General features: G+C 40.7%; 2 protein-coding genes across 6 annotated transcripts in view; both read left to right on the top strand.

The window, feature by feature from the left end:
* The window catches only part of LOC109936583 (transforming growth factor beta activator LRRC32-like), a 267744-nt gene that overhangs the window by 30921 nt on the left and 210476 nt on the right, over positions 1 to 26347 (top strand). The gene's annotated exons all lie outside the window — the stretch shown is intronic.
* The window catches only part of acsl4a (acyl-CoA synthetase long chain family member 4a), a 124834-nt gene that overhangs the window by 68915 nt on the left and 29572 nt on the right, over positions 1 to 26347 (top strand). The window contains exons 3-6 of one of the 5 annotated variants that reach the window (XM_020530926.2): positions 4859 to 4950; positions 19028 to 19094; positions 20653 to 20892; positions 22165 to 22342. In XM_020530926.2, coding sequence (XP_020386515.1) covers positions 20665 to 20892; positions 22165 to 22342 — 406 coding nt within the window. In that variant the 5' untranslated portion in view covers positions 4859 to 4950; positions 19028 to 19094; positions 20653 to 20664. Of the gene's footprint in view, positions 1 to 4858; positions 4951 to 5577; positions 5646 to 19027; positions 19095 to 20309; positions 20893 to 22164; positions 22343 to 26347 lie in introns of those variants that run through there. The other 4 variants (XM_048605463.1, XM_020530918.2, XM_048605465.1 and 1 more) reach the window with 4 other exon arrangements.

The raw sequence follows: 26347 nt of genomic DNA, 5'->3' as shown, positions 1-26347 counted from the left end.
GGCTGATCTGAAAGTGACCTTACCTCCACTTTGCTGCCTGTCCCACAAACCTTAACTTCCTTGTCAGTCAATGATATGTCGAATGACACTAACTTAGATCCATAGATGATGCAAGCATACCATGCAATATGGACTTTGAGTGCACAAACATCCAATGTAAGAATAAAAATCTAAAGTTAAGATCGAGGATAAAAATAACAATGGAAATGTGGAATTTATTTACATTAGCAAAGCTGCCAATTAAGCCCTCCATATAATTCTTTCATAAAGAGTAATCTTGATAGGAATGGGATTAGAAGCTGTGTGATAATTATCAAATACTTCAAAGAACGCAGTGGTTCCTGTGTTGTGGGCAATGAGGGACATTCCAAAGAGAGAAGCCTGACTTGAATAATGGATGAATATTCCGGACTTTCCCGGGGGAAAATGCCTTGGGAGGTGAATTAGTTGGAACCCCTAATGGGGTTTGGTGTCTCCCCATTGCGTGAACAGCCTCAGTGGATTGGTGGCCAACTTTCATTTCACACCTTATTCTGTCTGCAGCAACAGCATGAGAGTTCCATTGGGAGTGCCCCACAGCATGGAATTGATGAGACTGAGAGGATGATGAGTTGGAGGGGATTGAAAGAGTCAGGACTCAGCAACAGTCGTTCGATAAAGGAACAGAGAAGGGAAATCGCTGTATTGGAAGTTTAGAGTGATTGGTCCTAACTCATCCACTTTGGGGAATGCCAAGTTGGAATCTTTGGGAATACCCAGAATAGCTCAGTGAATGAGGATGAGTGAAATAAAGTTGTAGAGAGCACCTTCAGGCAAGCAGTCCACTCTGATGGGAATTAACCATAAAGACTTTTTCTCATTCTCTGTATTTGATGAGACAATTAAGTTGTGGCAATGCAAAATAGTCAGGGTTATGGAATTAGAGTAGAAAGTACAGTTGAAGATTCTTTTTCTTCTATCATGGCTTGTGGGCATTGCTGGCTGGGCCAGTATTTGTTGCCAACCCTGATCGCCCTTGAACTGTGTCTCAGTAGGCAATTTTAGAGGACAGTTAAAAGCCAACCACTTTGCTATTGGTCTGGAGTCACATACAGGCCAGAATGCGTAAACGTTGGGGATTTCCTTCACTCAAGGACAGCAGAGAACCAGTTGGTGTTTCGCATTAAACGATGACGGTTTTGTGGTCATTTTACCGAGACTAGTTTACAAATCCAGGTTCTATTCATTGAATTTAAATTGCACCATTTGCCAGGATGGGATTTGTATCCATGTCCTCATGCTCACCATGGGTCTCTGGATTACTAATCCGGCAACATTACCATGATGCTAACATGTCGCCTAAATTAACACAGACACAAGTTCAGTGAGCCAAATGGATTCTATCTGTGTTGTAATTGCTGGAGCATTTTTATAAAACACTGATGGTCGCTAATTGTTACAGATAGGATAACGCTAGCATGGCAGCATCAGAGGAACAGGAAAGATGGATGTTTCGGGTCGGGACTCTTTTACAGAAAATTTTTTTCTTTCTCTCTGAAGAAGGGTCCTGACCCGAAGTGTCAACTTTCCTGCTCCTCTGATGCTGCCTGGCCTGCTGTGCTGCTCCAGCTCCACACTGTGTTATCTCTAGATCCACCTGCCTGTGTTTGGCACATATCCCTCCAAATCTTTCCTATTCATGTCCTTATCCAAATGTCATTTAAACGTTGTAACTGTACCCACATCCACCACTTTCTCTAGCAGTTCATTCTACACGCTCCATCAGTTTAAAAAAAAAAAAATTGCTCTTCATGTATTTTTTAAATCTTTCTCCTCCCATCTTAAATGTCCCCTGGTCTTGAAATCCCTCACCCTAGGGAAAAGACACCTGCCATTCATCTTATCCATATCCCTCGACTAGTAATCCTGAGACTTGTGCAAATCCCTCATGGCAACTGGTGGAATTTAAATTCAATTGGTAAAGATTTGTAACTGAAACCTAGTGTCAGTAATGGTGCTATGAAATGATCATTGATTGTCATAGTGAGCCAGTTGGTTTTTATCCTTCTGCGAAGGGAATCTGCCATCCTTGCTTGATCTGGTCTACATATGACTCTAGACCCGCAGCCATGCAGTTCAGTCTAGGCTGTCCTCTGGAATGACTAAGGAAATTACTCCATTTATGGGCAGTTGGGGGATGGACAGCAAATAGTGGCAATGTTGGTGATGCAAGCATTCTGTGATAGAAATTTCTAAGAAAAAAGATAACTGGCAGTGAAAGCAATATGGCTTACCTCAGCTCCTTCATCCAACAAAACCCTATGGACCTCTACATTCCATCAAAACAGCTATCTGACAAACAATTCCACCCTTTTTTTTTCATTTCTGTAATTCTACTGGTATGTTCGTTCCGTGTGTTCATCATTCTGTGAAGAAATCCCTAGAATTGCTGGTTTCAGTCTGTTCCCCTTATCCGGCCTTCACTGTTCAGTTTCAGCTTTGTATTCAAGATAAAAATCTGTTGTTTCGATGTGAGTCAAAGATTAATTGTCAGAACAGTACAACATTCTCATCTTTTGATATCCTGAACTGATATCCTTTAGTGATCAGGGCTCTTGAAGACCATATAACTGTGACTAAATGCTGTACATCAGAAGAGCTCTAACCAATATGCTGCCAGTTTGACCATTCCTTCCTTGTCATTATCGTGTTGCAGTTCATTTGCTCTTCCTAGCACTGCTGCTGAGTGAACTCTCTCTTTTTGACTTCACTTGGATGTTAGTTGCCTGTTATTTTTTTCTCCTACACACAGCATTATAAACAAGTAGAAATGAAATTTTAGTTAGTGCTGCCCTCACCTTATTTTAATGGTTTTGTTGGTTACACAGAGCATTGTCAGCCATTGGCTGCCACGACCCCTTAAGTATCCCCACATCTGAATTTGATTGTTTTTGTAGGCCGCACGTGTTTCTAAATGTTTTCATGTTCTGAGCCCAATTGTTCGGTCTGAGTGTTAATTTTTTGATTAAATTCAGGCTTCAGGTTGTCGACATCTTTCTTGAATTTAAAAGGAAACCATTCATAGTAGCACTGACCTCAGTCCATGAATGTATCTCAATCCATTGCAATTGTGTTGTGTGCAGCTTTCTTTGGGAGTGCTGCTTCATTATGTGTGATTGTAGGTAGGGGAAAAAAAAAGAGGTATTTTGTTTTGATTGGGTTAACATTGTTTGGTTTGAGTAGTAGCCTGGAGGAAATCTGTGCTTGAAAACAATTTGTCTATCTTGCCTAATTGGGTTTACAGTCTTCATTGCTGTGGGTAGTCAGATGGGATGTTTAACTCCTGTTGTAAACTATCCCTGACCTGCCAATTTATAAAGTGTGGCTTTTTTTAAAAATTGAGGCTGTTTGGCTTATTTCAATGAGAGCTTTAATCTTTTTAAAGCTAATTTTCAGCTTTCTGGTTACCTTCTGTCTAGTGCAGCAGCCTAACTGGTTAGTTGAGCTGTTAAAGGCTGGGTGTAGATTTCAATCCATAGCAAGAAGCCGCACTGGTGTATTCGCAACAACATGTCAATCCATGTGGTCAGGATTTGAATCACCAAGCCTCAATAACAAGCTTCTGGGCAACTTTCCACCCAATCCCATACAAGATGAGTTTTTAAAGCCTTGCCTTCGTTGACAGACCTTTTCACCTGGAGGGTTTGAGCTGGGAGGTGAAATTATGGTTAAAGCTCAAAGACATTAATCTGGCTCCAATCTATGTATTCAAAGAAGGATCCCACTGTTTCAGTAGGCTGCTGTAGCTGTGTCCAGATGATCGGAACTGGAAATGGCTGAATTTTGAATGATTAAATCACTAGTGCATTTTAATTCCTCTCCCACCTGGTTTTTGCTGACTCAGGCAGGGTTGAAATCCTGCTCTTGGTATTAACTCTCTTGTCTTGAGTTGGTGACTACACAGCATTGGTGTAAAGGGTTCAATAAAATGGTGTACATGGCCCAGCCAAGATTATGAAGCTGCTGTGATCGTGGCCATGTCTTTATCCTGTTCTCTGAAAAGCTTACAATACAAACCAACTTACTGTGCTGAGCCAATCGCCTTGAATGACCTTTCATTTGCATTAATTGAAATAATCAATTACATTTGAATTCAAACTCAGTTGTAGCCTCGTCTTGTATTTGTAACTTACACTTTTTATGAATAAAGCTGTCTTACTTTATGACAGTAGGATTTCCCAAAATGAAGCTGCAGTCACCAGGGTGATGTAGGAAACAGGAAAGCTAATTATGCACAGCAAGCTTCCACAATCAGCGATGAGGTGATCAGCAGGCAGTCTGTTTATTATATTCCTTCTGCGATAATAATTGGCCAAAACTCCAGAGGAAGCTTCCTTGACTTTGGTGCCTTGGGATCATCTACATCCCACTGGTGGGGCCTTGGTTCAGTGTCTCCTCCAAACTGGCCTGTCCCAGCAATGCAGCTGACCCTGAGCACTGTGAGTGATAAAATTTGTGCTCCAGATTTGAGTGGGTTTTGAACCAACAATCTCTGGTTCAATGGTTGGATTGCTCCCAGCTGAGCACAACGGTTCACACATTTAAAAAGACAGATTGAATCCTTTGCTGTCAGTCATGCTGATTTTTGTTTTCTTGCTCTCTGGGATACTGTGTAAAGCATAGAATAACTCCACCAAACTAATTCTCAGCTTTGTCTGACGTAATATGCCTACTAATGGCGTGCTTTTAAGGAAAATGTCTATGCTGACAACATGTACTGATTTAAAATTATGAATCACTTCCTGTTCAAACTTACTGCCGTCATGTAGTAGTAAACTCGTACAGAGGGTTCACTCGAGGGGTGTGTTGTATTTTGCAGATATATAAAAAGAAAGTATTCTGTCTCGATGCTGCATTTCAGACCCCCTCAGCTGGCTGAAAGAGTTGGAGTATAATACTCGTATCCTGCTGGTAAGGTTAATCATTACACTATGAAGTATTTCATATTTTACAAAAATCCAAAAGTGTAATGTGGTGATGTGGCAAATAAACCTTAAGGCGGCATTCTTTTTAAGGTTTTTATTTATTATTATTTTTCTGATTTAAAATAATCAATCCACCTGAAAATTGCTGCTCAATGTGCATGGCTGATCTTTGACTTGTTTGCCACTTGGAAAATCCTGCTTCTGTAATTTTGTATCTGCTTTCGGACATTAGCAGTCTTAGAGCAGCTTGGCCTGTGAGTCTTTGGCAGAGTGCTTTTACCGATATGCACCAGTCTCCATCGACACTGAAATGCTACTGAACCTGTGGGCACTTTTAACCATGCGTGCTTCAACATGAGTGGAGTAAGGAGTTTGTCATGTTGTACTCAAACTCTGCATTTGTGGAATGCCACTAAGAATGGGAGTGGAATGAGCCAGTGATTGACAGCATTTTTTTCAGCTAGCAACCTATAGCAGCCTACTGTGATGAAGGTGGGCCCACTGGGGGGTCACTGGGAAGTGGTCACGGAAAGTTTAGAACATGTGTTATGTGTCTGATTTGTGTCCTAACCTGCGAGAGTCCGATGGAAACGATTTACAACACAGTCTGATTCCAGGAATTTGGTTACAGTGATGAAGTCATGCACTAATTTTCTTGTTGATGTTTCTTTCATGGGGGAGGTATGTTCTGTGCCTCGCTGCATGTTTTATTCTGTATCTGTCGTGCTGGATTAACTGTCTAATACCTGAATACTCTGAAGTTATCTATCTCGCAAATGCTTGTCTGGAATCTATTATAGGAAATGTGTTTACACAAATGGCTTGCATTCTCTCAAGTGTAGATAGTGGAAAAATGCTCATAAAACAATACAGCAAAGAAGGAGGCCTTTCAGCCCTTCCTATCCATGCTGATCATTTGATGGAGCTCTCTAATTAATCCTCCTCTCAGCTGTCTTTTCTTCATGTTTGCCATTTCAGAGCAGGAGGGTGATTTATGTAACACCCCTATGCCTATTCTCCATTCAGTGCAGTGTTAACTCTGTGCCTCAACCTATTTTATTATTTGCCTTTGATCTATGTTGCTTGATAACCTTACCCAACAAAAAAAAGCTATTGAGCTCTGTCTTCTAAAATTTTAAGTGAACCAACATCCACATCTTTAAGGAAGAGTGCCCTAGATTTCCACTGCTCTTTGTATGGAGAACATACTTTCCTGATTTCCCTTTTTAAATGAAGAAGGAAAAGGAGAACTATGAGGAAGATTAGTTGGAGAACTCCATCAAATGATCAGCAAGGATATGATGGGCCGAAAGGCCTCCTTTGCACTATTGTTTTATGATCATTTTTCCACCATTTAAACATGAGTGGACATAAGCTATTAATGAAAACAGGCTTTGTAATTGAGCTCTTTAAGTTCTGGGAATATTCTGATGAATCTGTGCCATCACCCTTCCAAGACCAACCTATTTTTCCTGTTTTAAGGAAACGTCAATGGACTTGGTGTTCACTCTGTTTTCGCTCCACAGGTGCTGCCAGACCAGAGTTTCTCCGGCAATTTCGGTTTTTGTGTGTTTCTGAACTCCAGCATGCGCCAGTTTTTTTTTTTTTTTTTGCTTTGTTGTATTTTTCTTGTGGCTTGATTCACAAATTGAACCTGATACTCCAGTGTAATGAAAAGCAGATGCTGGAAACCCAAAACAAAATCGAAGCACTGGAGAAATTCTGACACTGTCTGTGGCGAAAGATACTGGGTTATTGTTTTAAGTCCCATTTGGAGCTGGTACTAACCATAGTTCTGTCCAATTGCAATGTCACTTTACTCTCGCGACCTCCTTGAGGTAAAGACCAACATTTCATTTGCCATTCTGATTATTTTTGGGAGTAAGCTTGTATGATAATTGTAAATGCTGATACAAATTCCATCACTCCTCCATAGCTTCTGGTCTGTCACTATGGAGAAAATACTTTTAATTTGCTGAATTCAAGGTGTATTGCCTCCTTTCACCCCACTGTCTCTGTTTTCCCCTCTTGATCTATGGCTGTTTATAATTTCCTGTTCCCATTCACACAATACTTCATCTGTTCCAAAGTACACTTGCCCTAGTCTGATTTTCTTCTGTTTTGTAGCTTATTTCCTTTAATACTTGCTTGGTTTTTGTCGTGGATGGTTAAGGGGTTTTCCCGATTTCTCTTCAGCAATTTACAACTGTCTGTTGTCTGCTTCGGGTGGATTTGGTTATTTTGTTGTTTGTGAGGTATAAACTTCATGTGAAGCAAGTGATTAGTCATTTATTCTTCTATCGTCCTAATTTCCTAAACAACAATCAATGCATTCTTGTGACCTGATGTTATTCAGGCCTCTTTTGGAACTGTAGGCTATAGTTTAACTTCCACAGTACCTGATTGCACAATGACGATAACTTCTCTGAACAGGTTGGTTTTAAGGGCTTGATTGGACATGCTTTGCAGACTGGGGTTTGAGAGCTTTTATTTGCAAATGAAACACACAACCTGTACTTTCTGCTGCTAACAAAAGTCAAATCGTGTAGAAAATAACGCTGTAAGATTTTATTGAGAAAAGGAAGGATAATATTTAGTTAGCCTGCCATAGCTGAAGGTGATGGGAATCTGGAATTTTAGATGTGCAAGAAATATTACTATATGTAGGGTTAGGACCATGTCCTTTTTTATTTTAGCATTTTTAGAATCTGTGGACTAAAATGATTCGAGTTTTAAGTGTTTGGAAGCATATCTGCAGTATTGAAAGCAAGTAACTTGTTCATAATACCTGCCACGGATATAAGCTGTTTGAACAAGCAGGAATTGAAGTTCAGATAGCTGACAGCATGGAGCTAAGTGTGTGTAACGATCCAGCTCTTGTTCAGTCAATCAGTAAGATGTTGTTTGGACTGTGAACCCGTGATGGTTATCAGTGGCAGAGCCTTTTTTGCTTGCCGGCAGCTGTGTGGTTGGTTCTTGACTGGTTGAGCAACATGGAGCTGGAAGCAAGTTACAGAGAGAGAGAGAGAGGAAGAGAGCTGTGCAGACGTTCTCCCAGCCCAGAAGCTACCTGCTCTCTACTGTCTGAAACTCACTTTAAACTTGAAGAAAACAATTACTTTTCCTTCAGTAGTTGCTATAGATTGTGACTTCTAAGTTGATAAATCAAACAGTTTCTGAGTGAAGCAGCCACTTCTGCTTCTTACAAACCAGTGGAAGCTTCCAGAGAGAGGCATCTAACCACCTGGCGATCTGGCCAGCTAAAGAAGAAGCATCTCAACTTTGGAATCGGGAAACAAAAACCACTGAACTGGCTTTCCAGTTTTTCTGCCCCCAGCAGTGATCTATTCTCGCTATTTGGTTGTCTGTGTTGGGGGGAGCTTATAAGGGATTAGAATTTTATTTACTGTTAAACGCCAGTGGTTTCTATTTGTTGCTTGTGGCTGTAGTCTAGTTACTTCTACTGAAGTAGAATAAGCATTCAATACAGGAACTTGGTCCATCCTTTCTATCAACCTCGGTCTGAAAATCTGATAAATTGGGGTACTGTGTGTACTTTCAAAACAAAACTTTAACATTTGATATGACTCCAGGGATAACAGAGCTTGATTTATGGCATGCTATCCTAGTGCATTGTAACAGTGGTTTGTGGCTTTTGCTGGGAGTAGGTGACTGTATTACCGCTAGGCTATTAATCCAGAGACCTCAGTAATGTTCTGGGGACCTGGGTTTGAATCCTGCTATGGCAGATGGTAGAATTTGAATGCAATAATGATCTGGAAATAGGAGTTTAACGATGACTATGAAACTGATTGTCAGGAAAAACCCATCTGGTTCACCAATGTCCTTTTGTAAGGAAGGAAATCTGCCAACTTTACCTGGTCTGACCTACATGTGACTCCAGGCCCACAGCAATTTGGTTGATTCTTAATTGCCCTCTGGGCAATCGTAATGGGCAATATATGCTGGGCCAGCCAGTGACTCCCACATCCCATGAATAAATTTTTTAAAAGGCATGAAATTTAACTCTCTGCTCAGGAGGAGAGTATTACCTTTTTCTCTATCTAAAGCTTGTATCTTGCCTGGAGATTTAAAGTCAAGTTTTTTTTTTCGTCTGAGATTGCAAAAGCCACCTTACAATATTTTTATTTATCACTCAAACTCAGATGAATTTTACCACAAATGTATTCAGACTCTGATTGATAGATGTCGAGAAACATCCAAGCAATGACAATCTGAAATAACCAACTTCCCATGGCACTCGTTAGCAGCACCACCACCATTGAATTCCCCCACCATCATCACAGCTCCCAGAACAAGTCAGAGCCTGGGTGTTGTTCTGAAAGTGGCTCACCTCCTGACTTACCCAAAGCTGCTCTCCATTTGAAGATTACATGTCAGAAACATGATGGAGAGTTATTTGGGTGGGTCCAACTACAACAACACAATAAAATTGACACCAATCCAGAAAGCACCCTGCCTGATTGATACCCCATCCCATCTCTAATGTTAATTTCCTCCATGAATGGTGTATGGTGAGTGCAGAGCGTACAGGAGATAAGAAACACATCAGCATCTTCTAAACCCACAGTCGCCATTCAAGATGTACAAGATTCGTTAAAGTGATGCACTTTGGGAGAAACAATATGAAGAATCCCTACAGTCTCTCAAATTTTGGACAGCAACTGGTGATTCTACTGCGGCATTATACACCACCTGGACCTTTATTTTATCTCTTTAACATCTGTTTTGTTTTTGCCTTGAATTCTTACCCCTTTTGTCATTTTGTCTTTCTTACCTTCCAACCTATCTCAGATTTGATTTTGTATACGCATGCTTTTGGCTGCCACACTTAAATTGTATTTCATTGCTATATGCTCCTGTTTCTGCCATAGATACTGCCCAACCCGAATGCCTGCAGCATTGCCTGTGTTTATTTCGGAGCGACTCTAGTGTGCTCAGTGCCCATGTTTAGTACAGTATAGCCTTTTGAGGATTAAAATACTTTAGTTGTTTTGACCCTGTTGGGCTGAAGGGCCTTTTTTTGTGTTGTAGACTTCTGTGACTCTGACAGGAGTGGCAGTGATTGGGTGCACACTTGCACATTCTTGAAGGACTTGATCCCAGGCAAGCATATGAAAGATTTGGCTTTCCAAACTGTGATATTGAAAGCAAAACCGGGAAATCATGCTAAACATTTCTAGGTAACCGGTTAGGCTTCACTTGGAAGTGTTGTGTTCTGTTCTAATGTCCTTTAGGGAAGGAAACTGCTGTGCTTACATGTGCCTCCGGACCCACAACAATGTGGTTGACTCTTAAATACCCTCTGGGCAATTAGACAATAAATGCTGGCCTAGCCAGTGACCCCCATATTCTGCGAATGAATAAAAAAAAACCAAGTTCTGTGTCCTATAATTTAGGAAGGAAACTGAGATCTTGAGGTTTACCACGAATAGAGGAATTTCAATCATATAGAAAGATAGGGGAAGCCAGGGTTGTCCTTCAAACAGAAAATGTCAAAAAGAGAAAGCTGAGGGCTTTTAACACATCAGAAAAGATTTACAAGGATGTTGCTAGGATTGGGGAGTTTGAACGCAGAGAGAGGCTGAAAAGGCTGGGGCTTCTTTCCCTGGAGCGTTGGAGGTTGAGGGGTGACCTTTACAGAGGTTGATAAAATCATGAGGGCCATGGGTAGGGCAAATAGTCAAGGTCTTTTTCCCAGGGTGGGAGAGTCCAAAACTAGAGGGCATAGGTTTAAGGTGAGAGGGGAAAGATTTAACAAGGACCTAAGGGGTAACTTTTTCATGCGGGGTGGTGTATGTATGGAATGAGCTGCTAGAGGAGGTGGTGGAGGCTGGTACAATTACAGCATTCAAAAGGCATATGAATAGGAAGGGTTTGAAGGATATGGGCCAAATTCTGGCAAATAGGACTAGATTAATTTAGATTATCTGATCGGCGTGGACAACTTGGACTGAAAGATCTGTTTCCATGCTGTACATCTCTATGACTATAACCTGCTTCCTTAGGCAAATGGGCTTGGAATCCGAAGGATTGGCAAAAGAACTTGAAAGGAATAAGGGGCAATATTTCTTCTCGTAGGGTGTTAAGATCTGGAGTGCACTCCCTTATGGTAGCGGTAAAATTGGGAATCGTGGAAACTTTTAAAACCTAATTGATCACGTACCTGAGGAGGATTCATTTGCATTATGTGGAAAAGGCTGAGGCATGAGTCAGGGCATTGTTTTTCAAGCCTCAGCATGGATATGACAGGCTGAATTGTTCTTCTGCTTTCCTTGTAAAATGTTATGATTTTCCACCAAGTTGCAAATTGTACTGTCTTGAATTTACCTTGGTTAAAATGCTGAATTTCCTACTTAAGAGCACTTTGAGGGTATTTGCAAGGATTGCAGCATTTCAAGTGTCTCAGGGAAGTGGGGCTGGGCATGCCAGTCATACCCACTTCCTGAGTATAATTTATTTTAATGTTTGGAATAAATGTTTGTGGTATAGAAACTCCCATTTTATTTTTAAATAAGTCAATGCTGGGTGGCCAGCATAAATGGACCTCCATAATTGGTGTCTCCAGCAAAGTAGTGATTAAATTAGCAAATCATCTGGTTGATATTATTTCTCTAAAATATTTTTGTGGAAATAATGCTTCAAAGCAATAAATGGGAAGCGAAATGCATTCACATTTAGGTTGGGGATTGAGCTGCCTCTTATGGGTCATTTTGTAAACAGGTGGTGTGAAAGGATGAATGGAACTTGCAAATGTAGTTAAATTGGACCATCAGCTGCTAGGTTATTGCTTCTTTCTGTAATCTTCTTCAAATTCTAAGGTCAGCAAATTCTTCAGATCCAAAACTGCTTTCTCCGCAAGCTTGCAGCTTCCACCTATTAAATGGGCTTGCGTTAAATTGTGCTTGAATTCAACTCTGCTTGGGTTTGAGTGGAATGTGCTACAGTGCTTTTGAGAGACTGAAGAATCTAAAAGTAAAATGAAGACAGTTGGGACTTTATTCAAAATATGTTTTATTAGAATCTTCCTTTATGTTCAGTGATGTAATGCTTGGCATTGGGTTTGTGGATCCACATATAAATTAAACTTCACTCTGAGATTACTGTCATGTAGAACCTCTTATAAAATAATGTATCCAATACAAGCTGTTTCTCTCCATTCGATCACCAACACCCTAATTCCATTTTCTTCGATTGCAAACTAAAATAGCATTTTATTGATTTATTGTTCTATTGACTGCTTGACAATGTAATGTGAGCTTGGTTCAATTGGTAGCCCTCAGTCAAAAAATAGTTGAATCCAACCTGTACATAAGAACTCGAACCTTCATGGAACTGGTCCCATATTTTGGAGGAGATGCACGAGAGGGGCTGAGGCTGTCAATTCAAATGGATATATAAGGCACCATGACATTATTTAGAAAAGAATGAGTATCCTGACCAATGTTCCTGCCTCACTCAGAACCACCAGCAACAGATATATGGAACATAGAACATTACAGTGCAGTACACACCCTTCGGCCCTCGATGTTGCGCCGACCTGTGAAACCAATCTGAAGCCCATCTAACCTAAACTATTCCATTATCATCCATATGTTTATCCAATGACCATTTAAATGCCCTTTAAAGTGGGCGAATCTACTACTTTTGCAGGCAGGGCATTCCATGCCCTTACTACTCTCTACTACTCTCTGAGTAAAGAAATTGCAAATGTATGCTGTTTTGCTCTTCGAAGGGGTCTTATTTCTATGACCTGGATTCAGAAATGCCCATTTGAATTGCCCAGATTTGTAGATAATGATAAACCAAACTGGGAGGCACAGTGGAGTGAAGGAAGCATTCTGAAAATTGCAGAGGTGGGGAAGATGTCACACATAATGGGAAATAAAACAGCCAATGACGTGAATGGTATCCAGATCATCGAGACTGATTATTGATAACTCGGAAGACCCAACAAGCTCAATGAACAGAGTGGGACTGAATTAAAATAGTAGGCTGTTGAACTAAATCATCAAATTCTGTTCAATTCTGAACATGCATCCAGTCCTGGTCAGCAGGAAGATTTGGAGCACTGGAGAAACAGCACAGTTTTTTTTTTGCTTCTTACATTACAGCAGAAGTACTTAATTGGCTTTTGAGCATGTTGGAATGTCCTAAGGTTGCAAAGGGTGTTATGTGAATGTATGCCTTTTAAGCTGATTTTCAGTGACCAGCGTCTAAATTATGAGGAAAGATTGAAGAGTCTCGGGCTTTTTATATAACCTGCAGAAGAGGGATTTGAGAGGTCTCTTTGTAAGATGGTAGGGGAAAAAGGTTGATCTGAAAAACAGTAAACTAAACTATGGCAGAAGGAGAGAAGAATTCAAACTAGCATAAGACCATTCTTAAGACTGACTAAAACGGGTGGTTCTTCATAGAGTCAGAGTGGAAAGGTTCAATGTGGGATGCTGGATAGATGAATTGAAATGGAACAAATGACTTTCATCTTTAAGTGTCTTTGTAATCATGGACATCCCAGTCCATTTTTCATCTAGCACTTCGCTTTGTCCTTCAGAGAAAACAAACTCAAATTAAGTTAGACACAAAAACAGGAGTTGCAGGTCTGGCAGCATCTGTGGGTAGACAACAAAATTAATGGTTTCTGCCTTCCCCTGACAGGATGCTGCTAGGTCAGCTGCATTTTTTAGCAATTTTTGGTTTCTGTTTCAGATCTCTGGCATCCCTAGTTCTTTGTTTTATTTTGTACTAAATTAAGTTAATTCTCATCTGAATCTCCTTTTAAAGTGGTTTGATCTAATAAAGGACTGTTCTGGAATCTACTAAATTATTCGAAAGACTAATTGGATTGGTAGTAACAGGTATCTTGTTTTCTAAACTTCTTCCTATTGATAGGTGCTGTGCTAAACATCCTGCGGCTGCACAAATACAGTGCATATATGATTTGCTATTAATAATGTTCCTACATCTATAATTCGATGAAAAAGAAGATGCATTGTGGTAACGTTACTGTCCTAGTAACCCAGAAGTAGTAAAGTTCTTGCGACGTGGTTTTAATAATACCAGGGTACCTGGTGTTTGAGTTCTGTTAATTAAATGATCTGGAATTGAAAACTGGCTTCAGTAATAGTGACGATAAGAATATCACCAATCTGTTACAAACACCCGTCTAGTCCATTAATGCTCTTTAGAAAAATAAATTTACCACCTTCACTTGGTTTTGCCTGTATGTGACTCCAGATGTAGGAAAGGGATTGCCTGCCCCACAAGTAATGGCCTAAAAAACCACTCCATTAAAGGGCAATTAGAGACTGGCAAGGCCAGTGTTTGTCTATGATACCATTTTTTTTAAAAAAAGATCTTTAAAATGGCAACTGGAGAAGTGATACGTCGAGCTCAAACTATCAAAAACTCAAGTCAAATTGAAATACCTGATTACTAGATTGTATTGGCATAAATCCACACTGCATGAATTTAACTGGTTATGGCAGCCAACCCATTATAAACTTAGAATTTTACGCTGATGCACACCAATGTATATAGTGCTTGTTGTGATAAGTAGCTCAGTACATACACCCTAGCAGCATAGATCAATGGCACCTGGCTCTTTGGCTTGTAAAAATTGCATCATGCAGCAAAGATTAAACTTATCAATTACATCAAGACCCTTGAAGCTATCTGCAGTGTCACTGGAAAAAAAATGTAGATTTACAGATTGGTGTTCTTGGAAGTTGACTTATTTTTTTAAAAAGCAGCATCTGACCTTGTCAACAAGATTGAAATTACTGTGAGGGCAGCAAATCTCTGAAAATCATCAACCTCTTGGTGTATGTAAAATACATGGAACCATCATCTACTGTGCACTTATTCTGTATGTGTTTTGAAATACTGGTGTCATCACTAACTTTCAATGCCTTCACACAAGTGTGCTGGTTACAAGAACACAAATCAAATGTTTTAACCAGGTTGCAGTGGTCTGGCAGTGTGACCCTCGTCCCTTTTTAGGGGTGAGCACAAGAATGTGTCAGGTATCCATTGTGATCTCTGATTTAACTCACTGCAGTTGAGAAACTCTAAAATTATCCCACTGTCACAGCACACTCCGAGGTACAGATATCAGTTTATGGGCTGCTTGTTGTCTGTCTATAAAAACTGTCTTTGACTGTAAGCAGGTTGATGTTGAGACGAAGTCTGAATCTCTCTAATGGGAGGTGGGAGAGGAGGAGTTGCTGGTTGTGATGGCAGACTTGCTGCTTGACGGTCTGTGCCATGCCTCATGATTTGAATACCATGCTTTTTCATTGTCATATCATCAGTTGGAGCTCCAGGAGCTTTTTGCAATGATTTTAGTTATGATCGTTAATTGCAAATGCAGCATTGGATTTTGAAGGAGCACCAAAACCGAGATTTGATGTGACTCCTAAGCCTGCGCTTATCCTTCAGTTGCTGTACAGTGTCATATTACATGAAACACATGCATTACTCAGCAACTGAGTATGTTCTCCTTTGGGCTATAAAATCCATTTGCATCTTCATTCAATCACTAATTGCTGTCCATCCAGGATATCAGACCTTGGCTTTATTTATGACGCTGCAGTTAGAAACCCCTCGATTATTGTGACTTGGGTATGTTCTGTTCCTGAGTAATGAGTACTTTTGGAAACTTGGATAGGGCAGGAATTTTGTTTTAAACATGTCGTATTGAGACAATCTGTCCATATCTTGTATTCTGCAAGCTCAGGTTGTAACTTGCTATCTTCTCTTACGAGAGTTTGTTTGCAAACTGTGTGTAGCAGTGAAAGCTCTCGTGATGAAATGCAATATTTCACTATGGAACAAAACACAAAGTCTAATTTTGATTTTTAAAAACTGTTTCGCTCTTATCACTAACTTTAACTTTTTTTTTAATAACCGAAATATTTTATCACCAATTGGAATAGAGTTGAAATCCAGCCTAGATCAAGCACTGTTTCTTTAGCTTAGCTGTGTGTGTAGTTCAGCATGAAGTTAGAAATATTGGCTGTGGACCTGAGGTTTGAACTGGCCAAAGTCTAGCATGTATTGTTTGAAATGGCAGTGAAAACTTTCCTGTGCATCTCTTGACAATGCACTAGCTGCTGAAACTGATTTCCCATTGGCCAGGGGAGATTGTTAACACAGACCTCAAGATTAATTATTCTTCAGACTCTGCTGCACACCTCGTAGAGTAGAAAATCTGTTTGTGAGCAGTTTATGGTAGGCACACTATTTGCATCCTAGTTATACAATGTATTGGTGCTGACTGCTTTTTATCCTACATTATCCAGGTACTAAACTGAGTTGGAATTCAACACTGACTGATTCCTCATTTCTTTTAGCAAAGTGCAATAGTGGAAATGTTCACACTTCTCTTGTTAAAATAATCGGTGTGCAGGTATAAATGTTCTTCTAAATGTGGGCAGTTGGGAGAATGCATCTTGAACTGATTACTCTGAGATAAAGTTTTGATGGTAATTGAGTTGGAGATAATTTCAGATGATGGTGTCAAGAATTTTGCAGTGCAGAAGAGGGGAATTCAGCATGTCACCTATACTAGCCCTTGACATACACATTCTACATTCATTGTATGCATTTTCCAAGACAGCAGTTACTTTTTCTTCTTATAGACTGTCTCAGATGTCCTTACATTATATGAGTATGTTTTATGTGTAACCTATCACTACAGTTAAACTAAAAAGAAACCAGTGTTTTGATTTAAAGTTTAAAATAAAGAAAGATGTGCCATTTAGCATTCACTCTTGAGTAAAAAAAGAGAATTGATTGACCTGTCAGACTGCTTGAGAGAACATTTTGGATGATCCAAAAGACATTTTTTTTTACAAAGAAAGCCACATGTGGAATTCAAAACACAAACTGATCAGCCATGCTGTTATTGATTGGCAGATCTCCAGGACAAAGGGGATTAGTGGCTTGTTTCTGTGACTGGAAGTCTGTGATCAATGGTGTTCCACAAAGATCAGTGCTGGGACCCCTGTTTGTAATTTATATAAATGACTTCGATGAGAATGTAGGTGATCTGAATACTAATTTGCAGACCACACAAAAATTGGTGAAGTTGTGGATAGTGAGAAAGGTTGTCAAAGGAAATGGATCAGTCGGAAATTTGGGTGGAGAGATGGCAGTTGGAGTTTAATCTAGACAAGTGTGAGGTGATACATTTTGGGAGGTCAAGTGCAAGAGGAAAGTACACGGTAAATGGCAGGACCCTTTTAAAAGCATTAATGTACAGAGAGATCTCTCAGTGAAAGCCCATAGCTCCCTGAAAGTGGATTGTTGGAGGCTGAGGGGCTATAGAACTATATAAAATGAGGCATGGATAGTCAAAGTCTTTTTCCCAGGGTGGAAATGTCAAATACGGGGGTGGGGGGGGGTGGCATAGATTTAAGGTGAGGGAGATATGTGAGGGAATTATTTTTACAGAGTGGTGGATCCTGGAATGTGCTGCCAAGGGAGGTGGTATGTTTGACAAGTATTTATACAGGCACACAAGTAGGGACTAGAGTGGTATGGACATGTGAAGACAGATTTGGATTAGTTTAGAAATGTATCCTCGTCAGCATAGACATGGTGGGCTGAAGGATCTGTTCCTCTGCTGTGCTGTTCGCATGAAAATATCAGTTTGTTAAATAAGTTGAGAGCATGACTGCACTAGAGTAGTTGGATTTATTTTACCCTTCCAGGGACATGTATAGTGATGCAGATTCTCTGTTTTGCTGATTCCACAGGCCAATGTAGTTTGTTTTACAACTATAATTGTATCATGGCAGCATTGATCAAACAGGTCACATTGTCCTTCTGAAGGCTGCTGTTAGCCTACCTAAAAGTAGGCCTGGGAGATGGGCTTAAATATATGTCTGAGCCATGGAGCTGAAACCATTAATGTAGTGATTGGGCAGCAAGGTCCTTCCAGCTCGCACCACCCAGGCAATATATCCAGTATTTTATCCGAGACCAGAACCGTTGGTCAATTATCTTTGAGAAGTCAGAATATCCCACTTTCTTTTCAACTTTTTCTATCATCCCTGTTACTTGGGACAAATGTGGTTAGGCCTGGGTGACATATTGGCTGGCACCTCTAAATCCTGAGTAACAATTCAAATAGGCAACACAGCCCTCACTTTATATATAATCTTTCACGTCCTCATAGTAGCACTTCATGGCTAACTGTGAAGTGTGGTTTAAATGCTGGCAAATATGGTGAGCAGTTTGCACCCAGCAAGGTTCTACAAGTGAGAATATTTTGTTAAGTCCAGTGAAGAGGTCAGTATTTTTTTTCCTAGGGTGGAGGTAGCTTTTATGAGGGGGCATAGTTTTAAAGTGAGTGGAGGTAGATATAGGGGAGACGTCAGAGGTAGGTTCAGTGGTAGGGGCGTGGAATGCATTGCCGGAAAGGGTAGTGGAGTCGGCCTCATTAGGGGCACTTAAGCGGCTATTAGATAGGCATATGGATGAAAGTATAAGGTAGGGGTGGAGGTTAGATAGAACTTAGGTTTAGGCTAAAAGTTCGGCACAACATCGTGGGCCGAAGGGCCTGTACTGTTCTATGTTCTATATTCTATTGGTCCAGACACTGAGAGAGTTCCTCTGCTCTTCAAATTGTGACATGGGTTTAGCATCTCACTGATTAGGTGGCAACTTTAGACAGTATGTCACTGATTTGATTTATTGTCACGTGTACCTAAGTACGGTGAAAAGCTTTGTTTGCGAGCAGTACAGGCAGATCGTAGTAAGCAAGGACATACAGATCATAGGGTGCTTGGACAGAGCGGGGCATGCAGGTTACACTGCACAGCGTAGCAAAATCAAGGGGGCGCGTTGGGCTATGTGCTGGTTCAGATTTGCTGAAACCTCTGCAGTGAGGCTTTATCCATACTACCATAACTCTGAGCCAAACGTATCACTTTTTTTAGCTAAAGTTGGCATCTTTTTCATTTAGCAAGAATGTACTGAGCAAAACGTAAATACAAAATAGACTTTATTGTCACAATTATTTTGTTTTGCTTCAGATTGAAATCCGTCCAGAAGGAAAGGAATTCCAAAAGCTCTTCAAGTCTTTCTGAAGCTGGACCTGCTGTAAGTAGTCACTAGCTGTTGCTAAAGCAGTAACTAGAAATGGTGCCTAATGTTCTGTGTACCTACATATCTCACTTACAGCCGGATTGTTAGTACTTGGTGAGGTCAATATGTTTAATCTCCTCCAATAAATATTTTGTGACATAATGCTGAAGAAGCATGTGATTCAAATGAAGGAGCTGTTCTAGTAAATAGTGGAAGTAAACTATTTTAAATGTCAGTGGGGGAAGTGATTCATCTCACAGATTTATGCAAGATCACTAATTTCACGGCCTTTGAGACACTTAAAATTTTTCAGTGGTAGTGCAGTAACTAGACACAGCAGTATAGAATCTGGTTTCTTATGCACATTCAATGGTGACATTTTTTATTAAGTTGTTGTGTAAATGGGAGGTTATGGTGGTCCTGGTCTTATTCTGGATTATTTGCTTTCTTTCCAGCTTAATCGAGTAGTTATTTTATCTCTGTAGTGAATTTCAAAGTATGCCATGACATTTTAAGGAGGTTGTGCTTTGCCTTTCTATTCTGTATCCACATGAGGTTGAGTAAGACAAGAGAAGTGACACCACCGTAGCGGAGCTAACTATTTATTCTGTGCCTTGTTATCTGTCCCTGTGGTCTGCATTTTCTTTGAAACCCAAAGATATCAGAATTGCAATTGTTTTGTGGCAAATTGACCCCCTGCTTATGCTGCTAGCATCGAGGTTATAATAAGTGTTAAACTTAATTGTTGATGCAAGAGAACTCTGAACCAATTTTAAAAATAAAAGTTACTCTGGATGGTAAATTGCCTCTCTTCCTATACTTTATTTTCCCTTACCTGCAGTACATTTGGGGTTTAGCTGATTTTTGTGCCAAGACATGTGCATAAAGAAAAGCCACTGATTAGCAAAACCAACATTGGCAACTTAATTTGGTATTTCGAGTAAATTTTACAATATTGTTGCAAGCTGATATACCCTAAGTAACTGTCTTCTTTGAGCTATATTCTGCCTGCCCACAGTGCCGATGGTATGTTTTCCACATAACCATCATCTCTAGTTTCTTAACTGGTAGATTCTGTGTTATGTTACAATAAACCTTTTCACTGATAAATGTGTTGCTTTTACGTGTAGTGAGTATGCTAACCATGTACTAATGTGTCCAATTTTTCTCTTCTCTCTCCCATGCTCAAATTGCTGTGACCTGACCGGTGTCTGCCGTTGGCTCTTAAAGCATCGGTGTAGACTTTAACTGTACCTTTTTCCTCTCTGTCTGTCAAACTCGTCCCTCTCCAACACTGCTCTAACCAAACTGCAGCTCCTTTGCCACTTTCTGGGAACCAAGCCACACTCATCAACACCCAAATAGTCAGTTGAGAGTGAGAGAGAACGCCAAGCAGATCCTAGAAAGTACCTTGCCTTTGGTGTTTCCAGTATCTAAAGAGGGGGGGACAAAAGTCCAAACAATGAAGCTTAAACAAGAAGTGCATTGCATTTTCTTGCTTCCTATCTACCTATTGATGTGGCTTTACACAACCCTCACCTTTATCCCATGGTATTTCCTCTCTGACGCAAAGACGAAAAAGGCAATGGCAAAACGAATCAAGGCCAAACCCACGTCCGAGAAACCAGGCAGCCCATTCCGTTCCGTGGACCACTTTGACTCCCTTGCCAAAATGGACTTCCCTGGGCTGGACACACTCGACAAACTGTTTGAAGTGGCTGTGAAGAAGTTTCAGAAGCAGAACTGCTTGGGCACAAGAGAGTTGCTGAGCGAAGAAAATGAGGTGCAGGCTAATGGAAAAATCTTTAAAAAGGTGAGCAATATGTTGCGATGCTGAATACTTGCTGGTAAAATATATCCATCACGTGAGAGAGGAGGTTTGTTTCTGCTGTAGCTATATTTTGTGTGTGTGTGTGTACCTAGCCTGAGATGGGATTTTGTGTTAGCTAACTGGAGCTCTATCTCTACACAACTTGGTCAATTAAGTTCTTCCTGTCCAACCTCCACACATTGTTTGAACGCATCTAATTATTGGAGCACGTGTAAGAGGCAGGGTCACAAAAGATTACTTCTGCCTAAATACTTGATGCTGATTCATCCCCATTGACTCCATCCCAATTTCCTACAGGGTTAAAAGTTAAAAGCAGTAGATTGTACATGCTCTTGCCATAGACTTCCATCTGAGGCTTCTTAAGGGTACTTCATGGGCCAGGAATGGTTACGTTAAACATAGGGTTTCTGGTTGGTGTCAAAAGGATCTTGTACTTTCCCCTTTGGGGGTTAATGTCAAGTGTTGGTTCTTTATTAACCATTTCCCATCGAGGCTTCATCGGATGTTACTCAGCATGGTGACGAAACGTCTGAACGAAAACAAGCCAGCTCGTCAACAACGAGCAAGTCAACAACCTCGCACTCGGCCTGAGCTACAAACCTTTGCGAAAACCTTAAATTTCCCATCCCCCTTCTACAAAATAATCTTTATGCCAAGTGTAGTTTGGCCTTGCTCTTACAAGAGAAGAGGACAATAGAGATTTCCTTTCAGCGCCATGATTATTGCCATCTGTGAAATATCTCTTGCCTTGTTTTGCCCATTTCTTTCTTTCTCCCTTTTTTTATAAACTTCAAATCCTTCCATGAAGGAAGCTGAAGACCCATGCCTGGTCCTCCCCAGTTCAACTCTGGATGGGGGGGGGGGGCAGCGACAATGTCACTCAAAAGAATTGAAAGGGAAGAGGTTGAAATACTGCTGGTCTAGCAGATCCTTATTCGGTATGTGGTCAGGGAGAAGTTTCAGTATTTGGAACTTCCTTGCTTTGTTAGGGTGTGTACAAGAGTGCTGTTTCATCAGTAGTTATTTTTCACTCCCATGAATTTATCAGCTGCTTAAAGTTATATCTAACGGCTTGCCTGTATGTTTGAAGAAGGGATGTATACCAAATTTGCCAAGTATTGTCCATATAGATTGCACAAGTTTTAAGTGAGATCACATTTTCAATGCACCCCGAAAATAAGGCCAAGAGGATGTATGTTTGTTGGCATATCCTTGCTTGATTGACAGATGAATGTATTTTGACTTAATCTGCAGCTAATCCTGGGGGAATATAAATGGCTAAGCTACGAAGAGGTAAATCAGCGTGTAAACTGCTTTGGCAGTGGCCTGTCTGCCTTGGGACTGAAGGCAAAGGATATGATTGGCATCTTCTGTGAAACCAGGGCTGAGTGGATGATTGTAGCACAGGCCTGCTTCAAGTACAATTTTCCACGTAAGTATTTTCACAATTACCTTACACTGTGAGAGAACTGTGTTTGGTGGAATCCAGCCAATGATGCTACTCACCGGGATGACCTGGGCACTGTGAAGAGGTCATTTACTCCTGTCAAATCTAGTTTGACGTCAAGTTTTCCAGAAAATGAAGCAAAGGGCAGATACTGAGTTTTTAAAAGGTTCGCAAGTATTATGCGAAGTCATTCTTGAAAGAGGGGACATGCAGCACGTAAGAATTAAAAAAAGAAGATAATGGAAATACTGCACTGATCTGGTAGTATCTGTGGACAGGATAAACAGAGTTAATGTTTGAGGCTGTGACCTTTTTAATCAGAACTGGGAGGAAAAAAAGCCATACGTAAAAAGTTGAAGCCACTGGAAAGTGGGGAAAAAGAGCAAATGGGCAGGTCGGTGATGGGGTGGAAATTTAGAGGGATTAAGTGCCAAAAGATTTTGGTGCAGGGCCAAAAGGAAGTGCAAAGAAACATGAGATGTGTCTCAGGAATGTGTGAGTGACAGAATGATGAACTGCTGCTGTCTGAAAGCAAAAGTATGAAAAATGAGTAAAACCTGTCAAGCGAAATGAAGATAAGTAGGAACAGAGGTTCGAGTCTGAAATTGTTGAACTCGTTGTTGAGTCCGGAGGCTATCAAGTGCCTAATGAGAAGATGAGATACTGACATTGGAATGTCATTGAAATACTGCAGGAGGCTGAGGACAGAGCAGTCACCATGCAAACAAGGGGTATTGAGGGATTGTCAGCAGATGTTGACATTGCTGGTGATGCTTGCATCCTTTGAACAGATGATGCAAAAAAAATCCACACACTTCAGTCTCTGAGATGTGCTGCTGTTGTGGCAACATACAGGACAAAATCTGGCAGTTTGTTGTGTGGAGGAATAACGAGACCTGTCACCTTGAGCTGCATTTGGAGTTCTGACCTGGGTTCAGGGTTAGCCTTGGAACTAACTAAAGTGGGGGAGAGAAATTATTTGGATGGGCATTCACCTCCATAGGGAAGGCAATCTTGTACATGCATCCTCAAAGGAAATACAAGTGAAAGAGTTAACGCTGGATGATGAGTTGAAGGGAATGTTGAGTTTGGATTATCAAAGTTCTCATAAAACATTATGAAGAAAGAGCATTAGCATTTGCTATTTGTGACCTCAGTGCCCCCAAGTGCTTTACAGCCGTGAAGAGTAATTGAGAATGAAGTTTGCAATAGGAAATATTGTATCAACATTGGTTAAGCCATGACTGTGAGCATAATGGATATGAAAGGATTAATAAACTGTGCCTGCAGAGTGAAGATCACTAGCCTAAGATATGAGCTCAGAAAGTGCTACAATTCCGTGTTAACTGTCTGATACTTAGACTCGAACATGTTCCAGTTGTTAACATATGATTTTTGTTCAGTTAATTCCGTTTATTCGCTAATGTGTAAAGCTGCATAGCAGATTTTTTTAAAAAGAAGCGCACGACTTTTTCCATAACCACTTTGTCCAGTGGATATTGTTGGCAGGATCTAACTTGTTAGAAGCCAAAGAATACTTGAGATTTCCCAAAAGAGATCCCAACAGTAATGCTTGTCTTTCCAGAATTGACCGTCATGTTGTTTGGAAATGAGCACATGCTTTCTGTGCGTCTTAGGAAGCTGAGTAATGAGTATGGGTGACTCATATCAACCATGGGAAGTGCATACTCATTTGCCAAGTGGATCAGATGTCACTGGAACATGTAGCAATTGTTCTTCCATTTGTTTTTATAAGTACAACTTGCAACATTTCCTTTAACCGTCAGTTTAAAGGTTGAGACGAGGGAAGGGTAGTGAAGTTGGTTTTAGTACCTTTTTGAGTACCCCCCCCACTTCCCCAGCAACTAGTTCCTCTAATTTCCATGTCTTCCCTGCCAGACGTTCTCAGAATTACAGCATGTTTACGGAGGATGGATTGCGAGGAACCCAGGCTCATCATGTTCCCTCACTGCACAAAATAACCTTGTGATACTTCCTACTGATCCTTGGGCATAGATGATGTGTTAAGTTAGATTGTACGAGTCATCAAAACCTCACCAACGCAATTATGATCCGATTGTGGAGTTCTAACCTTTTTTGAAAAGGGTAGAAATCAACAAAACAGGAAAACATTTGGAAGTGAATGACATTTTCAGATTTAAATATTTTTCCAGCTGATGTCACCACTTTAACAAGAAACTCAATCGTGCATTTTGGTCCTGCCCATCCCTCAAGTAACAATGCATGCAGAATGTTTACTACTTCTTTCTGCTTTATATATGCTTGTCAGTCCCTGATTTGCAGATCCAAGTGTTTAAATGGTCTTCTGCACAGTCATTCACCTTGTAATTTTTTTTTTTGTTGTTGTAGTAACTATGTTAACACGTTTTTTTTTAAAAGAAAGCTGGTATTTTTAGAGGAAAAAAAAAAATCTCTGTCCACGGCTGAAACTCCACACCAATTCTGCTTTTACTTGATAAAAACCGAAAGTATTGCGGATGCTGTAAGTCGGGAACAAAAACGGAAGTTGCTGGAAAAGCTCAGCAGGTCTGGCAGCATCTGTGAAGAAAAAAAATCAGTTAACATTTCTGGTCCGGTGACCCTTCCTCAGAATTGATGGTAGCTGGGAAAACATTGGTTTATGTGCAGAAGATAGGGAGAGGGATGGGATAGGGAGTTAGAGATAGGACAAAGTATAGAGCCCAAAGAGACAGAAGAGCAGTTGGATAGATGAAGGATAGACAATCTGGCTAGGATGGTGAGGAAGCTGTTAATGGGGACTGTTAGTGACTAACAATAGGTAGTGTGTAATGGCAGGCCATGTAATAACAAGGCTTGGTGTGTGGGGTGGGGGGCTGGGACATGGGAGAGTTTAGGCCCTAAAATTATTGAACTCTGAGTGCGGAGTAACCTTTTAACACACCACCCTGTTCCCTGGCCAACATCTCTGTCTTTGGTTTGCTGCAGTGTTCCAACAAAGCTCAGCACAGGCTGGAAGAACAACGCCTCGTTTTCCATTTGGGGGCCCTGCAGCCCCCTGGACTCTATGTCAAGTTCAATAATTTTAGGACCTAAACTCACCCATGTCCTAGTCCCCTACCCCACACACCAGGCCTTGTTCTCACATAGCCTGCCATTATAGGCTACCTATTGTTAACAGCTATTCACCCTCCTAGCCAGATCATTATCAACTCCTTTGTCTATCCAACTGCTCTTCTCTTTCTTTGGGCTCTATCCTTTGTCTTATCTCTCACTCCCTACCCCATCTTCCTCCTTATCCTCTGCGCACAAACCAACATTTTCCTGAAGGATCTAGGCCCGAAACGTCAGCCTCTCTGCTCCTATGATGCTGCTTGGCCTGCTGTGTTCATCCAGCCCTGCATCTTGTTGTCTCGGATTCTCCAGCATCTGCAGTTCCTACTATCTCTGATTCAATTTTCCTAGCTACCATCAGTTCTGAGGAAGGGTCACCAGGCCAGAAACATTAACTCTGACTTTTTTTTTCTCTTCTTCACAAATGCTGTCAGACCTGCTGAGCTTTTCCAGCAACTTCTGTTTTTGTTCCTGCTTTTGCTTGATCCCACTCCATGGCCAGGAGTGCACTTAATTCAGCATTTAGAGACTGGTGTTGGTGAAAAGAGGCAGGTTGTTCAGATCAGTAATTTGACTAGAAAAATATAAGTTTCATGTTTAAAAAGAATTCTGGGGTTAAATTAAAACTTAAAATTTCAGATCTTCTTCACTTTCCTCTAGCACCCTCTGAAAATACAGGAATGGACCATACAGATGAGAATTATAGCAAGCCAGTCATCTATATAAGATGATGGGAATACATCATATGGAAACAAATGGGGCTGCAGTTTACTTTATGTAGTTCTCTTTAGCTGATGCCTGAAGAGATCAGAGCATGGTTCTGCCACCAGTGTCATGTATGAAGTAGCTAACAGGTGTCATTTGTAGAATATGTTATATGTTGAAAACTTCTGTCAA

The sequence above is a fragment of the Rhincodon typus genome, chromosome 14 (assembly GCF_021869965.1).
Source record: "Rhincodon typus isolate 14 chromosome 14, sRhiTyp1.1, whole genome shotgun sequence".
NCBI lineage: Eukaryota > Metazoa > Chordata > Chondrichthyes > Orectolobiformes > Rhincodontidae > Rhincodon > Rhincodon typus.
Note: the sequence above shows the minus strand (reverse complement) of the source record. Positions and strands in the feature narration are given on the sequence as shown.